Source organism: Oncorhynchus mykiss, chromosome 17 (assembly GCF_057628025.1).
Source record: "Oncorhynchus mykiss isolate SJ-2025 chromosome 17, ASM5762802v1, whole genome shotgun sequence".
In the NCBI taxonomy this organism is placed as follows: Eukaryota; Metazoa; Chordata; class Actinopteri; order Salmoniformes; family Salmonidae; genus Oncorhynchus; species Oncorhynchus mykiss.
Genome location: NC_143038.1, coordinates 1,440,712 through 1,452,932, shown reverse-complemented (window position 1 = coordinate 1,452,932; position 12,221 = coordinate 1,440,712). Strand labels below are relative to the sequence as shown.

The 12,221-nt window shown below is 45.2% G+C and overlaps 1 protein-coding gene across 3 annotated transcripts in view; it reads right to left on the bottom strand.

The window, feature by feature from the left end:
* The window catches only part of rbm20 (RNA binding motif protein 20), a 69,244-nt gene that overhangs the window by 18,597 nt on the left and 38,426 nt on the right, over positions 1-12,221 (bottom strand). For 2 of the 3 annotated variants that reach the window (XM_090204381.1, XM_090204382.1), the window contains exons 2-6: positions 9,483-9,720; positions 8,307-9,224; positions 3,858-3,919; positions 2,612-2,724; positions 1,636-1,727 (exon numbers count right to left, since the gene is read on the bottom strand). In XM_090204381.1, the coding sequence (XP_090060507.1) occupies positions 1,636-1,727; positions 2,612-2,724; positions 3,858-3,919; positions 8,307-9,224; positions 9,483-9,720 (1,423 nt within the window). Of the gene's footprint in view, positions 1-1,635; positions 1,728-2,611; positions 2,725-3,857; positions 4,085-8,306; positions 9,225-9,482; positions 9,721-12,221 lie in introns of those variants that run through there. The other variant, XM_090204383.1, reaches the window with a different exon arrangement.

Sequence of the window (12,221 nt, the reverse complement as noted above, 5' to 3'; positions counted from 1 at the left end):
GCATTTAATTACATAGTTTGTAGTCGGATATATCAGTTAGAAATCAAATCAACACACAACATCAACAAATAGTATAAAAAGCAACAAAAATGAACCGTGATTATGAAAATCCATCTCGCCACAGCCAATGTCTTCTTTTGCCGCTTTGCACTGTAGAGTCCTCGCATATGGTTGTGATAAAGTCCATTAGACCCATTTTATCACTAAAGAGAGAGCTTAAATCTGTTCATTTCACACACGCGTTTTCAAGCTAGGCATTTAATTACGTAGTTTGCCGGAGATATCAGTTTAAATGGAGTTAAGTTGTCTAGCAAAGACAAAAGCTTCTCTCTGGATCCACAGCTGTCAACAAGGCCTTTCGCTGGTCCGTTATTATCCACTGACACAACACACAACACCATCCGCCACCACAGCTTAGAAATCCTAATAGCTGAAACACAGTTGAAGTGCGTACGCTCAAAACCAGAGAGATGTGGAGGGAAGCCAGTGGTCAAACTAAAACAAGAGTGCACATCTCAGTCAAAATGGCTCTTTCGTTCTTGAAATAAAAAATATACTGTATTTAAAAATACATCAAATAAGTAGAACTGACTGGAGAAACTGCCATACAACAAGAAAAATACACCTTGGCACAAATACATAGCCTACCATGTGCCCCCATGTTGGGCCCCCGTGTTGAGCCCTTCCTCTGCCATGCTCTCTCTAGGCACAGAGGCAAGCCGGAATAGACACATTCAATTCAATTATATTAATAACTTTAAGAGCAGAGACTGTGCGCCAAAGATGGTGGTTAAATTAAAATACTTCACTCAGGCCATTTACCATTGAAAAGGAATTGTCGGTTCCTGTCTACTTAAGCTGTGATAGCATGGGTCTGGTCTACTTAGTTCATTGACTTCCATTGAAACAGAAGAAACGAGGGAGTGGGATGTCTCTCTTCCTCTTCCGTCTCTGCTGTGCGCAAAGTAGAGAATCCCGCACATGCGAAGAAGCTTCAGACCTTTAGCCAGAAAACATGGATCTGCAGCCACTCCGTAACTTTAATTAACAAGCCATACTAAATGCTTTTTTAGTGTTTTATACATGATTGTAATGAATATAATGCTTAGAATTTGCAATGCTTATACATGTTTATAAATGCACTATTACTACTAATTTATTGATAGTGTATTTACTACGTATAAATAGTTGATGCATGTTGACTAGTTAAATTAAAGTAATATTTTATATTATAAAGTTATTATAAAGTGATACCATAAAATCAATCTGTCATTCAGCCCAAATGTACTATATGTATTTCACAAAAGCATGTATTCACTAATCTTGATATACAAAATCCAAAACATTGACCTTTTAAATGGTTTAATCATGCTTATTAATGAGAGTTATTGTAAAGCGTTACCCCAAACTACAGTCCTTATATCTCATTCAGTAGGGCATTTACAGTTTCTGTTTCACAGCAGCATTCTAACGGATCTGGATAAGAGAAAGCCAAACGTTTATCTGACCTTTTACAGGTTTAAGTAACCCAACTGTACAATCTGTCGTATTTAGCCTTCACGAATTTACATCCACACACAGCAGGAGCACATATCCCCTAATCTTGATAAGCGAAAGCCAAAACATTTGTCTGACCTTTGACCCAGGTGGGAGTTGGGTAAATCCAGTCCCTGACATGGGATAGGTTCTCATTACTCCAGCTGGTAGGTTAGCTCCGGATGATACATCTGGATAAATGTGGAGGAAACAGGAACGACAGGACCATGAAACACATGGGATCGAGGGAAGTTTATGTTGTGTTAATTCTTGACTGTGAAGAAACCAGAAAATCACAATGACCTGTGTTAAAATGTTGTCATGCTATCCTAGTTTTGCTTGTTATGTTTGTATATCATGGCTGTTCTTGAAAAATTAAAGGACCAGTCTACTTCACAAGCTCACCTTAAATTTTTTTTATATTGGCTCCGATAAGAAAATACCACATTTCTATTATTTTATTATTATTATTATTTTATTTAATCTTTATTTAACTGGGCAAGCCAGTTAAGAACAAATTTACAATGACGGCCTACCCCGGACGACGCTGGGCCAATTGTGCGCCGTCCTATGGGACTCCCAATCACGGCCAGATGTGATACAGCCTGGAATCGAACCAGGGACTGTAGGGACGCCTCTTGCACTGCGATGCAGTGCCTTAGACCGCTGCGACACTCGGGAGCCCAAAAATAAGTTGTACTCTCAAAATACTGTAATCTTTACTGAAAAAAACTATAAACCTCAGACAAATAGTGTAAAAATACAAGTTGCACAATTAGTAATAGTAATTTACATCGATTTTACAAGTTTTATTTGTGTTTTATAAGTACTATATTGAGATGATATCAACACATGCACGATCAAGTTAGCCGGATCTGCTCCCTACTCCCTAGATCGAAAAATCCAAAATGAGACCCATGCCATGCACCCTGCAGTCTAAAAATAGCAGCAGTTCCACCCCCATCTACCGCATATCTACCACATATCACGTATTTCCCCTCTTAAAAACACCACAACATTGACCTTCAACCTCCAACCCAAAGTCTTTGAGACACAGACACACACTCCAACCTACCTTGATTGGCGGTGGAAGAGTAAGCCATGGAGTTATTCACTCCGACGTTGTTTAGGCATCCTTCAGACGACCCGGCAGGACCGTAGTAGACGGCTCCGGCTGTGATTGTAGCACTGCATACAGAAGCGGACGCCACGAGAGGCTTGTTTTAGTTTCCTGACTAACTGATTGAGTGATCTGACTACCTGCAGTGCTCTGTCCTCCCTGGCTAGTCTATCTGGCTGACTAACAGAAAAGTAAACGTATGAAAGAAAATGAAATAAAGAATGTTGCACACTCTATATACAGTATATCCCAATGATTTAATGGGTATTAATTACACCAATGTTTTGGGCATTATGTCCCTGCTGCAGGGACGCTACCAGAGACAAGTTTTAGATTTCTGACAGACTGACTACCCTCCCCTCGACTGTCCATGCCTGGCTGTTGCTATATCTTGTGACTGGGGACCTCAAGTCTCATATTCAAAAGCCATTAAGGCTGTATATGGAACACAAGTGTAAAAATCGAATGCCTCGGCTGTCCGGGAATATTTACTTTGGGAATAACGGAGGAGATCAGAATAAGGTGAAGACATGACTTAATGGTCTCAAGAGTATGACGATTAAACGTACAAAATAAGGACACAAACTAATACATTAAGTAACTTATAAAGCATGTATAAACAGGTATAATGGCTTAATCATTAAAGTTATTACAATTTTGTAGCCTATATCTGACTGAAGTACCCTAAGAACAAACTTTCAGTGAAGCACATGCAACTCAACTGCTACGCAACACAAAAATGTACTACATTTAGGAAACGTTTTTGATAATACTTTGCAATAAGGTACACTTTCTAAAGCGTTTCTAATTATGTTATTCATGATTTATAATGCATTTACAAATGATTAAATAACAATTAATGTAGTAGTTAGAAACCCTTTAAACTCTATATGAATGGTACCCTATTTCCTTATATCTGACTGAAAATACTTCTCAAACCCACAGTGGAGCACACGTTACACAAAATGTCAAGATCAAAACAGAACACATTTAAGAAATAGTTTTAGCCTATACTGTATCTATCTGAAAGGCACCCTCAATACTGTACTTCACAACCCACGGTAGGAGTGGAGCACGTCACACATTAGTCATTTGTTGTCAGTCACTCCCTATTCCTAGACAGGAAGCAGAAAGCCGTTTCTAGATCACACAGAAGCATATCAACGTGCTGTCTAATCTATTTGACCTCCCTATAACTCACCCTTCAGAGTACAGCAAGCGGTTCTGCAGGTGTAGTTTACCTTTCACGTGCTGGTCCCAGTCCTGAAAACACATCCAACCAAACCCTGTCAGATAGATAGACCCTGACTCGCTGAACGCTATCCCCTACCTCAGTGCACCCCCTTTGAGCACAGCGACATTCCCCCCCTGTGTGTCTGGCCCTGATCATGGGTGGCTGGACTATAATTAAAGGGGCAACAACTTGGAGCCGAGAGCAACTGCTTCTGGAGCAGCTACAGTTAGCCTGGTCTCAGATCTGTTTGTGCTGTATAGCCAACTTGTCATGCCAATGGGATATATGAGTCCCAAAGGAGTTGGCTAGACCACACAAACAGATCTGGGACCAGGCTAACTGTAGTTGGCTCTGTTGGGTAATGATGTTACAACCTGCACACCACAGTAAAACTAAACTGTTCCTCACACCCCGTTCAAGGAACAGGCCATTTACAGTTCAGTTCACACACACTAATGAACTAGTAGTTGTTGAGCAAAGGATCTATTACAGAGCTTAAGATTAGAAAGAGCAAGATGCTAAAGGGATTGAGTTCAATATTTACACCATAGAATTAGGAATTAGTATACTAGAATCTATATGAACCTTCTTATGATGGGATAAAGGTCAGCCATTTTGGTCAGGAAGCAAACCATGGTTTGCCAGTGTTGTGATAAGATATTGTGTAAAATAATGAATTTGAAGAATTTATCTGCACTGTGTTTGTCAGCTAGCTAGCCAGACAGTTTTAGAGGAATGATTCCAATAATTATTCAAATGAACTGCCAATATGCCAACATTCCATTCAAACGATGCAGTCAACCCACAGCCATACACTGGCTGAAATCAGTTGATGATAGGACTTAGACAAGTTGTAAATGCAACAAGTACTGATTATATCATATAATAGCACTCACATCATTCAAAGAAAGCTAAAATAGATGGTCTGTTTACATATATTTTTGTCACGCCCTGATCTGTTTCACCTGTCCTCGTGCTTGTCTCCACCCCCTCCAGGTGTCGCCCCACTTCCCAATTATGTCCTGTGTATTTATACCTTTGTTCTCTGTCTGTTTGTTGCCAGTTCGTCTTGTTCGTTCAAGCTAACCAGCGTTTTCCTGTCAGCTCCTATCGTTTCCCAGCCTCTCTTTCCTCGTCCTCCTGGTTTTTGATCTCTGCTTGTCCTGACACTGTACCCGCCTGCCTGACCTCTCGGCCTGTCCCTGACCCTGAGTCCGCCTGCCATCCTGTACATTGGCCTTACCCTGTTTCTTCGACCCCTGCCTGCCTTGACCTGTCTTTGCCTGCCACTGTTGCGGCAATAAACATTGTTACCTCGACAGTCTGCGCCTGGGTCTTACCTTGATCCGTGATAGTACGAACTGGCCATGACTGACCCAGCAGACCTGGACCAGCTCCGCCACGCCATCTCCTCCCAAGGATCCGCCATTGGTAGGCACGAGGAGTTGTTTTGCGGTATGGTGGAGGGGTTCCAGGTTACAGCCGAATGTCACAACCAACTATTGGACATTTTGCGGGAGCAAGTCCGTGGGTTGCCTACAAGGCAGCCAATCATGATGGTAACCTCCCAGCCCCTCTGTAACCCGGCTGGTAGCAGCACCGTCACCCCGGTTTCCCGGGAACCCCGCTTACCTCCACCAGAGCGCTATGATGGAGATTCCGGAACCTGCCGGGCCTTTCTCTCCCAGTGTTCCCTCGTTTTCGAGCTGCAGCCTTCTTCGTTCCCCTTGAAGAGCGTATATAATTACGCTGATGTTCGGGAGGGCACTCGTTTGGGCCACAGCGGTGTGGGAGCAATAATCTGCCATCTGCCTCAGTCTAGAGGTATTTGTGGCGGAGGTGAAAAAGGTGTTTGTTGCTCCGATGTCCGGGAGAAAGGCTGCCCAGAAGTTACTCCAGCTTTGGCAGGACACCCTCAGTGTGGCAGACTATGCGGTGGAGTTCCGCACGCTAGCAGCCGAGGGTACCTGGAACCCGGAAGCGCTGTTCGACACATTCCTGCATGTATTGTTGGAGGAAATAAAGGATGAGCTGGCAGCCGGAGAACTACCAACGGATCTCGACTCACTCATCGCTTTAACCATCCAGATCGATGGTTGGCTACGGTTCCCGTAGGAGGCAGAAGAGTTTCGATTGCGGTCCCAATCGCTCAGGGATCCCATGGGGTTCTATATATGGGATCCCACCTTGTAGCTGATAAACTCCGGAAGTCCCCGAAAGAATCCGTGCTTACCCGAGTCTCTCCAACAGCCCCCAGAGACTGCCGATTCACCTCTTCCCGAGCCAACGCAGCTCGACAGGACTAGGCTGCCTCCAGCCGAGCGCGTACGCAGACTTGCAACCCAGAGTTGTCTGTATTGCGGTACTGCTAGTAATTTTGTGTCTACTTGTCCCTTCAAGAGAGCTATCTCATTCGTTGGAGTGAGCACACTGGTGGGTCTGAATGCTAATTTTTCTTCTCCCGTTACTCGCCTCCCTCTCTATGCCACCCTGCTGTGGGGCGATCAGTCCATGTCTCTCCAGGTGCTCATGGACTCGGGGGCCGATATGAGTCTCATGGACAATACCCTGGCGTCCGAGCTGGGCATCCTCACACAACCCCTCTCCATTCCCATGGGTGTTAGAGTGCTGAACGGGCACTCTATAGGCTGGGTCACCCACCAGACCACCCCCGTCAGCCTACGAGTGTCGGGAACCACAGCGAGGCTATCCAATTCCTGCTGGTTGAGTCTCTGCAGGTTCCCGTGGTATTGGGATTCTATTGGCTCCAGCGACACAATCCCTCCATTGACTGGGCTACTGGTGCCATTGTGGGCTGGAGCCTGTCCTGCCACACTCTTTGCCTGAAGTCAGCTTTTCCTGCATCTTCCTGGGGGCTTGGAAATATCCCCGGACCTCTCCGCAAGCTCCACAGAGTACCAGGACCTCCGGAAGGAGTTCAGTAAGGCCCGGGCCACTGCGCTTCTGCAGCATCGACCGGTATCCAAGGAAGTCAAGTCTGAGGCACTGGCACGTCGCTTTAGGGCAGCGGCTACACCCCCGGAAGCCGAGACCTGTCTCCCCCGCTCCAAGATCACTAGCCCCTCTGCTGTTTGTCCTCTGTTACCCTGTACCCTCTGTATTTTTCCTACCTTTTCGGTGTCTAGAGTCAAAACCATGTCTGACTGCCCCTTGGCTTCTGTTTCTAGGCCCATCCCTCCCCTGTGTTATCGATGGCCAGCCAGCGTACACGGTGAGAGGCCTCCTGAGGGTTTGACCCTGGGGCATCGGGTTTCCAGTACCTGATTGACTGGGAGGGTTATGGCCCGGAGGAGAGGTGCTGGGTTCCCGCTAAAGACATCTTGGACCCGGCCCTCATCACCAACTTTCACCGCCGGCACCCCGGTCAACGAGGTATACACCCAGGTGGAACGCCAGGTGGCGTCCCTAGAAGTGGGGTGGTACTGTCACGCCCTGATCTGTTTCACCTGTCCTCGTGCTTGTCTCCACCCACCTCCAGGTGTCACCCCTCTTCCCAATTATGTCCTGTGTATTTATACCTGTGTTCTCTGTCTGTTTGTTGCCAGTTCATCTTGTTCGTTCAAGCTAACCAGCGTTTTCCTGTCAGCTCCTATCGTTTCCCAGCCTCTCTTTCCTCGTCCTCCTGGTTTTTGATCTCTGCTTGTCCTGACCCTGTACCCGCCCACGTGACCTCTCTTACTGTCCCAGACCCTGTGTCTGCCTGCCGTCCTGTTACCTTGGCCTTACCCTGGATCCTCGACCCCTGCCTGCCTTGACCTGTCTTTGTCTGCCACTGTTCCGACAATAAACATTGTTACCTCGACAGTCTGCGCCTGGGTCTTACCTTGATTCCTGATCATTTTAGAGGCTATTTATACAGAAAATTGGTATAAAACCTATATAAACTGTATATATAATTATATGACAATATTTTAGGTTGACAATAATTCTATTACACAATTTCCGATATATCACAGGCCTTACTTTTATTTTCCTGCATAATTAAAATCAGGATTATGCCTCTGCTGCCATTCATTCCAATCAGACTGGTTTGGATTTCTCCCTGACCAATATGGCTGCAATTTTCACTCCATTCTGGAACTTTGAGGGTTTATGTCATAGCCCCTCTAGTAAGTTAATAGGATCTCTATGGTTAACACACTACAGTACATGAAAATTGAAACGCATTGATGATATATGTTCACTAGAATAAAACCATATGTTATCCCACATCGTCTATGCCTGCATCTCAGTTTCAAAGAGCAATACATTCTAATAGGAGTGTCACCAAGCTTGTTCAATGTAATTAAGTATTTCTCTAGTCTAGACTTTACAGGAAGTTACATATTTCTCCACAGGAAGTGACATACTGTCCATAGGAAATTATATAATCCCCGTCCAATGAGCTCCACCCACCTTGAGGTTATAGACCTTCTTCTCACAGATGGTGCACTGGTGGGGCAGGTGTGATGGCGTCACGGTGTGGAAGTCATTCAGCTGGTGAGGTTGGAGTTGTACGGAACCACCTGTAGACAGGGTCTCCTCTCCCCCCTGCAGGGGCTGCTTGTGGTATCCCACAAACCCCTTGGTGCCACCCATGCCTGCTCCGTACGAGGAAGTAACTCCCCCACCGCCGGAATTTAACTTGGGGTCAGAGGTTGGCTCCTCTGGATTGTACAGTTCCTCTCTGGCACGGACTGGCTGCCCAGTCCCCATCCATACTGTGGCAGTATTGGAAACCATGTCCAACCCTTTTCCCGCGTGGCTCATGTTAGCTGGGCTTTTCCACTGCTGCTCATTAAAAGGGTTCTTGTTCTGATCGTTTTGATTCCCAACACCAAACCCAGCCTGTTGTTGTTGACTCTGACCATAGAAGTCAATCTGAAAGCCTTGGTTTGTACTCTTTGCCTGAGTCATGATTGGTACGTACTGTCCTTGTCCCTCTCCGGCTTCACTCAACGCCACCGACGTCCCCCCTGTGAAGCCATACTGGAGACGCCTATCCATATCTGAAGGATATGTTGAGCCAGCTTTCTTACCGTAGTCTGATCCACCATGCTGGTTGGCCTGTTGCTGCTGCTGTTGGTTCCCAGAAACACCCCCACCTCCGTAATGGTTAAGCCTCAGATTACCATGATTCTGGTTGAATCCGGCCCCTACCAAAGTCCCAAGGGCAGAGTTGGGGGGTGGCGGCGGTGGCGGCGGTGGTGGAGGCAGTTGGAAGGCTAGGGCACTGGAGTGGAAACCACCACCAACTGCTTGGGGATTACTGACCATGGCCGAGGCGCGGAGCTGGTTGAAGAGGGGCTGGGACATGGCCACATTGGCAAGGACCTGATTGAGGGAGAAGATATATTAAAAAACATTAGTCTCGAAAACAGACAAAAAGTGTGAACACTTGAAACACTTGAAAAGTGTGTTAAAATAAGAGTTTGCATTTCAGAATAAAATTCCCAGATATGTAAATATAAGAAAACCAACCAACCCTGTTACAGACCTGATTGAGGAAATAAAAGTAAAATTGAGAAAATAAAAGCTTGCATTCCAAAGTACCCCAAAAATACAGGCAAACCAATAAATTCTGTAACAGACCTGATTGAGGATGCTGGCTGCGTTTGCAGAGTTTGCGTTGCCCCCCACAGCACTCTGGGCCAGTTTAAGGCGGTGGAAGGTGAGCTGGGCCTGGAGCTGGGCTAGCTGGATACTGGCGGGTGTCAAGAGGAGCTGTGTGTTCTGGTGGTTCTGGTGGGTCCCACCCCCACCACTCAGCTGGCCCTGGACACCACCCACTGGCTGGGGCTTGTTATCATTGCCGTCGGACAGGCTGGTGCTATAAACAAACAGGGAAAAGATGGATGAGAAAATGTAAACACCCGTAGCTATAAAACACAGCTTTTAATCAGAGATTTGGGTCCCACTGTTTAAAACAAATAAATAAATACATTATGTAGCCTTAACATTTAGCTTCTGTGGAGGAACTACAATTCGTATCAGGGTCATAGATCATTGCATTATAGAGGAACCGGTAGCAATAGCAGCTTGTTTCGCACCAAGCATGGTTAAACGAGACAACAAAGTTTTGCAACCAGCTGTAGACATGAACACTTATCCACATACCCACATACCCACCACACAACCCCAGACCCTTCCCGGATGCAAACGCTTTTGACTGGGCCCTGTCCTTTCGTGTTCTGATGAATGTGCTCACATGCTGGCTAAATTTAGTATCTTGCACTATCAATCAAATCATATATAGAACCCCATGACTTGACACAGCCCAACCCGACCAACCATCAGCCCTGATCCAACACTCTAGAACTAGAAGGCGAGAGACCAATTGGATTAGGGGTGGGCAAGGTCCCAAGAGAAAGTTGTTTTAGACATTGATGGACACAGCAGCCATGTTGTTTTCTCACATACATGTAGGTCTATAGCGCCACATAAGGGACATTTTGTTTGTGAAACGTAACAACACAGCTTCTTCACAGGGTTAGCGTCTGCTGGGTTCAAATTGTGAAATATGGAGAAGAGATTAATGTAGATATTTAGATCGTTGTGGTTTTGTTCGGAACATGGAGAAGCAACTGAATCTTTCTGAGGATTAGCACCTCTTGGTTTGTGGTGCTACTGGCTTGTAGAGTTGTCATATGGTCTTACGAAGAGGTACGTTTCCACATCATAAAGTCATCACGTCAGTGCTGTCGCTAAATTAGACATGTATATTATAGACCACGGAGTGGATTTTGTTATTGACATTTCACCATTTTCACAACCGATCACATTTGAACGATCGTATGCCATCACTATTCCATAGATTATTCAAATAATATTTTTTCCATAGTATTAGGCTACTCTTTATTTCACAAAATAGTCTAACATCATACACAGTTATAGTGCACCTGCAACTTACATTTTGTAGAGACATCTTGATATTAGCATACTGTCTTACACACTTCTGATAGTACACATGTCCCCCCGGGGCGGCAGCGTAGCCTAGTGGTTAGAGCGTTGGACTAGTAACCGGAAGGTTGCGAGTTCAAACCCCCGAGCTGACAAGGTACAAATCTGTCGTTCTGCCCCTGAACAGGCAGTTAACCCACTGTTCCCAGGCCGTCATTGAAAATAAGAATTTGTTCTTAACTGACTTGCCTGGTTAAATAAAGGTAAAAAAAAATTTTAAAAAAAATAATTCAAACTTGGACAATTAACCGCTTTGACTTAACGGTCACAAGATGACCTCATATTGACATCCTCATACAGTATTACTGTGTATATCATATCACTATGACTTTGGTCGTACATGGTACATGCTACTGTATAACATCATCATACTTTGTTTGCACCGTGGCACCAGAGCTTCGTGTTAAATTACATACTAGCTTGTACTGAGGCTAAGACTTTAGGACCCCACAGCAGCTGGCTGCCCTTTTAATTGCCTGTCTGTCTTTTCATCCTGGCAACACCACCACACGCTAGCTCTGTAGTAGTATACGTAGCCATCTTTAAAAGTCCTGCTTTACGGCCTGCACGCTGTTAAACCACACAAACAACAACTGCCCCGGTTGCCCCTCGTTGTCCTTCTGTTAGCTGAGATTGAAGTGCCAGTAATGTCACAATGATACCCTCTGTCTCAGTCAGAACAGACCAGACTATGGGCCTAGCTGCCCAGATCAGATCAAGCTGTTTATGTCATGTCAGCCAGTAAACGGATAAAGACTGTGATTGTCACGGTATAGGTGGATAAGCAGGGTGACTTGTGCTTGAGCACAGGACAATATGAGAGGTGATTTATAAATACAGGTTTATAAAGGAAGCAAGGAAGCAAAAAGATTGAATAACTTAAAATACTTTGCAGGATATTGTTGTCTTTCCACAAGATGCTTTGAGCACTAATACCAATATGTACTTTATTTAAAAGCTACATAAGTAAGTGTTGAACTAGATCTCTTGGACACTTGACAGGGCGGTCAGCCCCCTGTGCTGCATGTTGTACACACTCTTATCAGTACAAGCACGCTGATGGATCATATAAACACTGCCGCAGCCGATGACTCGCTGCTAAAAATACTAGTCTCTCATCTGTTCTGACACACAGCCCTTAATAGACAAATATGGCCTCGGCTCTTACTGAGGCAGCTGGCTCTGAGTAGAGCAGACCTGGGTCCAAATAGTATTTGGTTCTTTCAAATAGTTTGGGACCAATGGAATAGTCCCAAAAGTTCCAACCCTGCCCACCTGGCATTCAGGGCCAAGCTCAATCAAACGACTAAGTATTTTAAAGACAGAAAGTACTATTTGAACCGAGGTCTGGCTCGCTGAGTGCTGCTGGCC